The sequence below is a fragment of the Chiloscyllium plagiosum genome, unplaced genomic scaffold (assembly GCF_037043375.1).
Source record: "Chiloscyllium plagiosum isolate Xiang-an unplaced genomic scaffold, Cpla_swu_hap1 HiC_scaffold_49, whole genome shotgun sequence".
Classification (NCBI taxonomy): domain Eukaryota; kingdom Metazoa; phylum Chordata; class Chondrichthyes; order Orectolobiformes; family Hemiscylliidae; genus Chiloscyllium; species Chiloscyllium plagiosum.
The window spans coordinates 598,849-604,848 of NW_028270187.1; the positions used below are offsets into that span (position 1 = coordinate 598,849).

Below are 6,000 nucleotides of genomic sequence, written 5' to 3' on the forward strand. Positions count from 1 at the left end.
ACAGCTCTGCCCACCATCCAACCCAAACTTTAGGTCCGCTACGTGGATAACACTTCTGTCATCACTAAATTAGAGGAAACTTGCAAGACCGTCACTGGCATAAAAAGACATGACCCTCTCACCCTCTCTCACTAGTTTCCTTACATACGGATGAGGAAGGACACCACCTTGACTGGGACAACACATCCATCCTAGGACAAGCCAAACAGAGACACGCACAAGAATTCCTCGAAGCATGGTATTCCAACCGGAACTCTATCAACAAACACATCGACTTGGACCCCATTTACCACCCTCCGAGAAAAAGAACAGGAAATGACATCACCGCAGGAAATGACATCGTCAACTCAAGGAAACCTCAACACACAATTGGAAAACGGGTCACTAACACCAGTGCTTCACTGGAGGCTCACTGATGATGTTGTCCAGTATGGTGACGAAACGTCTGAAAACGAACCTTCCAGCTCAGTGAGCAAGCTTACATCCAGAACTCCAAAGCTCTCTTGTTCAGCAACACTCCCCAGACTTCACCTTGAAATGTACAAGTCCTGCCCTGATTTGCCTTTCCAAAACGTAGCACCTCACATCTACCGAAATTAAGCTCCACCTTCCACTCCTCAGCCCATTGGTCCACCTGATCCTGTTGTACTCCGAGGTAACCCTCTTTGCTGAACGCCACAGCGCCAATTTTGGTACCATCTGCAAACTTACTAACCATACCGCCTACGTTCGCGTACAAATCATTTATATAAAGTAACAAAGATTAGTGGACCCAGCACCGATCCTTGTGGCACACCACTGCTCAGAGGCCTCTGGCCTGAAAAGCGACCCACCACCCTCTGTCTTCTACCTTTGAGCCAGTCCTGTATCCAAATGGCTAGCTCTCCCTGGATTCCGTGTGATCTAACTCGCTAACCAGCCTACCACTTGTTCAGCACCTTGCTTGACCTGCCTCCACCTTTGACCATTACCCCTCTATGCTCTCAGAACCCTGGCCTTTTAAGATTGAGGGTACCCAACCTGACCACTCAGGCTCACAGTGCTATCCCCTTCTCATTCACTGGAGGTGGGGGGGGGGGGGGGGGTGTCACTGGCCAGGCCGGTATTTATTGCGGTTTGAAGAGTCACCCACATTGGGCTGTGGGTCTGGAGTCACGTGTAGGCCAGACATTATTGAACCAGACGGGCTTTTCCCCCAATGCAGGTCGTTCTGCTGTAACACGGCAGTCGCGTTCCTCTGCACCCGTTACAGAAAATAACTAGAGAAAATGCTAGTCGAAAATCACTCTGTCCGCTCAGTCTGGAGTTTACGTTTTACAAACAACGCCCCCAATGCGATCGCGTTATAGAACATAGAACACAGAAGAATACAGCGCAGTACAGGCCCTTCGGCCCTCGATGTTGCGCCGATCCAAGCCCACCTAACCTACACTAGCCCACTATCCTCCATATGCCTATCCAATGCCCGCTTAAATGCCCATAATGAGGGAGAGTCCACCACTGCTACTGGCAGGGCATTCCATGAACTCACGACTCGCTGAGTAAAGAACCTACCCCTAACATCTGTCCTATACCTACCCCCCCTTAATTTAAAGCTATGCCCCCCTCGTAATAGCTGACTCCATACCTGGAAAAAGGTTCTCATGGTCAACCCTATCTAAACCCCTAATCATCTTGTACACCTCTATCAAGTCACCCCTAAACCTTCTTTTCTCCAATGAAAACAACCCCAAGTGCCTCAGCCTTTCCTCATACGATCTTCCTACCATACCAGGCAACATCCTGGTAAACCTCCTCTGCACCCGTTCCAGTGCCTCCACATCCTTCCTATAGTATGGCGACCAAAACTGCACACAATACTCCAGATGCGGCCGCACCAGAGTCTTATACAACTGCAACATGACCTCAGGACTCCGGAACTCAATTCCTCTACCAATAAAAGCCAGTACGCCATATGCCTTCTTCACCGCACTATTTACCTGGGTGGCAACTTTCAGAGATCTGTGTACATGGACACCAAGATCCCTCTGCTCGTCCACACTACCAAGTATCCGACCGTTAGCCCAGTACCCCATCTTTTTGTTACTCTTACCAAAGTGAATCACCTCACACTTAGCTACATTGAATTCCATTTGCCACCTTTCTGCCCAGCTCTGCAGCTTATCTATATCCCGCTGTAACCTGCCACATCCTTCCTCACTGTCTACAACTCCTCTGACTTTCGTATCATCCGCAAACTTGCTCAGCCAACCTTCTAACCCCTCTTCCAGGTCATTTATAAAAATGACAAACAGCAATGGTCCCAAAACAGATCCTTGCGGAATACCGCTAGTGATGGCACTCCAAGATGAACCTTTGCCATCAACTACTACCCTCTGTCTTCTTCCAGCCAGCCAACTCCTAATCCAAACCTCCAACTCACCCTCAATGCCATACCTCCGTATTTTTTGCAGTAGTCTACCATGGGGAACCTTATCAAACGCCTTACTAAAATCCATATACACCACATCTACCGCTTTCCCCTCGTCCACTTCCTTAGTCACCTTCTCAAAGGTATAGTCAGTTCGTGCTGACGATACGCGCGTTGCCGCAGAACCACCTGGCCATCGACATTAAGGCTCTTAATTCTAGAATTTTATTGAATTCAAATTCCACATTACCTGGGTTTCCGTATTAATAAAAGGAGAAAGTGAGGGCTGCAGCTCAGGGTCGGGGAAGAGTGCGGTGCTGGTAAAGCACAGCAGGTCAGGCAGCATCCGAGGAGCAGGAGAATCGAGCATAAGCCCGATCTCACGTTCCCGAGGAAGGGCCAGTGCTCGAAACGTCGATTCGCCTGCTCCTCGGATGCTGCCTGAGCTTTTCCAGCGCCGCGCTCTCCCCGACTCTGAGCTGCAGCCTGCACTTTCACCTGGCTCCAAATATTGAGCTGGGCACGCTGGCCGGAAGGGACGAGATATTCGGGGGGTGTGGGGGGTAAGGGGACCGCGGGGTTTTCAGACAGGGGAAAGAGAAGCCAGCATGCGGGGCCAACAGGGTGAGAGATGACCCGAACCCCTTCCACATCGCAGGGGCCCTCACCCTCGTCCTCCACATTAGATTACATTACAGTGTGGAAACAGGCCCTTCGGCCCAACAAGTCCACACCGACCCGCCGAAGCACTACCCACCCATACCCCTACATTTACCCCTTACCCAACACTACGGGCAATTTTAGTATGGCCAATTCACCTGGCCCTGCACATCTTTGGAGTGTGGGAGGAAACCGGAGCACCCGGAGGAAACCCACGCAGACACGGGGAGAACGTGCAAACTCCACACAGTCAGTCGCCTGAGGTGGGAATTGAACCCGGGTCTCTGGCACCGTGAGGCAGCAGTGCTAACCACTGTGCCACCGTGCCACCCACCATATTGTGGAGCACTGGGTGACAGTGCCCGCGTTTAATAACAGAGAAGGTCCAGTAGACTGCTCCCCTAGGTACTGAGGGATAGTCCTACAAGCGGGCGGTTTCGGGACTCACTGGGGTCTTGCAGAACGAGGGGTGCCCACGCTGAAACGCGTGGCGCACTCGACTAAACCGTTCGTCGGTCCCGACAAAGGGCCGACGCCCCAGAACGTCGGCTCTCCCTCAGACGCTTGCCTGACCTGCTGCGCTTTCCCAGCGCCTCACTCCAGGACCCCCCCCGAGCCCCAGCACCCGCAGTCCTCGCTTTCGCCAGGGGGAGGCGATGGCCAAGTGGCGTTACGCAGAGATCCGGGATTGAATCCCACCGCGGCAGGCGGCAGGTACTTGAATTCACTGGCTGTGCGGACCACCCTCGCTAACGAAACAAAAAAGGTGGTCTCTCTCCCCCCCCCCAAATTGCGGCCCCTCTGAGACCCGAGCGGGGATACTGAAAGCCGAGACGGGCCGCGAGGGCCATGACGCGGTGCGCCCCCCCCCAACTCCCCTCACCTGAAGGGCCGCTCGCCGGTGTGGGTGCGCCGATGGTCTTCGAGCTTGGACGCTTGGGCAAACCTCCTGCCGCACACGTCGCACCGGAAGGGCCGGTCCGGTTGCCGGGCAGCGCCGCAGCGGTGCACCAGGAAGGACGAGAGGCGCCGGAAGACTTTGTGGCAGGCGCTGCACTGGCAGGGCTTCTCCCGGCCGGCCGCGGCGCACCGGCAGGGCTCGCTGCAGCCCGGCGGGCAGCGGCAGCCCCCGCCCGGCGGGCAGCGGTGGCCGAAGAAGTCGGCCGGCTGGCGGAAGGAGTCCCGGCAGACCGAGCACCGCAGCAGACGGTCGCCGGCGGTGCCGGCGCCGCCGTGGGAGCGCCGGTGCGCCTCGAGCTCCGAGGGCGCGGCGAAACTCCGCGGGCACAGGGGGCAGCGGTGAGCGCCGACGCCGGCACCCTCCCGGAGACCCTCGGGCCCCTCCCCCGGCTCCGCGGCACCGGGTTTCCGGTCCGGCTCTTCCCACGGTGACGCCGGGCCCTCGTCGGCAGGCAGGGGCGAGGGGGGAGACGCCGGGCGGTTGTGGTCCTCCTCTTTCGCCTCCTCGCGGCCAGCGACCCGAGGCGGTGACTCTCTCTCGACCGGCTCCACCTTCCTGGGGGGGGGGGGGGGGGGGGGAGAGAAGACGACGTTCAGACAAGGCGTTTGGGGGGGGGGGGGGGGGGGGAGGAAACGCCAATGAGAGGCCACTCCCTGAGCCGTACTAACCCTCACCGCCCCACGGCCCCCTCTCCCACTCCTCCAGCCCGTTACACACAGGGACTGGAGGCCATTCAGCCCCTCCTCCCTCCTCCAGCCTGTTACACACAGGGACAGGAGGCCATTCAGCCCCTCCCTCCTGCAGCCCGTTACACACAGGGACAGGAGGCTATTCAGCCCCTCCTCCCTCCTTCAGCCCGTTACACACAGGGACAGGAGGCCATTCAGCCCCTCCTCCCTCCTCCAGCCCGTTACACACATGGACAGGAGGCCATTCAGCCCCTCCTCCCTCCTCCAGCCCGTTACACACAGGGACAGGAGGCCATTCAGCCCCTCCTCCCTCCTCCAGCCCATTACACACAGGGACAAGAGGCCGTTCAGCCCCTCCCTCCTCCAGCCCGTTACACACAGGGACAGGAGGCCATTCAGCCCCTCCTCCCTCCTCCAGCCCATTACACACAGGGACAGGAGGCCGTTCAGCCCCTCCCTCCTCCAGCCCGTCACACACAGGGACAGGAGGCCATTCAGCCCCTCCTCCAGCCCGTTACACAAAGGGACAGGAGGCCATTCAGCCCCTCCTCCCTCCTCCAGGCCCCAGAGACCATCGCTGTAACCCAGCCTGTCGTAGACTATAGCGCCTGCCCCATCGTCAGTGTCTCCCCCCCCCCCTTCCCCCTTCCCCCTCCTCCCCGGACAGACGGAGAGTCACCTGATACATTCCGAGGACGGGCAGGCGGTCCTGCACCTACAACAGCCCCTGGAAGGGGGAAAAAGGCCTATTGATCCTCCTCTCCCTCAGACCCTCTTGCCCCCACCCCAGGGAAGGGGCTATTTATCTCAGAGACAGACCCCACCCCGGGATCTCCCTTACCCCAAAGAGAAGCTGGTTCGCTGACACACACACACACACACATACAGCAGACCCTCCTAATCCAGTGGGTCCTGCATGCAGCTGAAGGGGGGGGGGGGGGGCATTTATCTCAATCACACCCTCCTACCCATCCAACAGGGGGCATTTAGTCGCTCCTAACCCCTGAAGGGGGGGGGTATTTGATTCATACACTCAGACTGTCCTAATCTCCCCACCCCCACCCCAAGGGGTCACTCACTTGCCCCCTGAGAGGGGGACTCATATCACCCACAATCAATAGGGACCCTGCTAACCCAACAACTGGGGGCTTCCCCCTTAGCCCCTGGAGAGAGGGTGTGGTCTATTAATCTCAGGCTCAGACCTTTTTCCCCAAACCCCCCTCACCCCCACCTCCTTTTGCCCCCTGAGGGTGGGGGGGTATTTATGTCACTCACACTCA

General features: G+C 57.4%; 1 protein-coding gene across 1 annotated transcript in view; it reads right to left on the reverse strand.

Moving 5' to 3' along the window:
• LOC122547460 (uncharacterized) overlaps positions 1–6,000 on the reverse strand; it is a 30,353-nt gene that overhangs the window by 22,169 nt on the left and 2,184 nt on the right. The window contains exons 2-3 of the mRNA XM_087984589.1: positions 5,800–5,806; positions 3,954–4,586 (exon numbers count right to left, since the gene is read on the reverse strand). Coding sequence (XP_087840715.1) covers positions 3,954–4,586; positions 5,800–5,806 — 640 coding nt within the window. The remainder of the gene's footprint in view (positions 1–3,953; positions 4,587–5,799; positions 5,807–6,000) is intronic.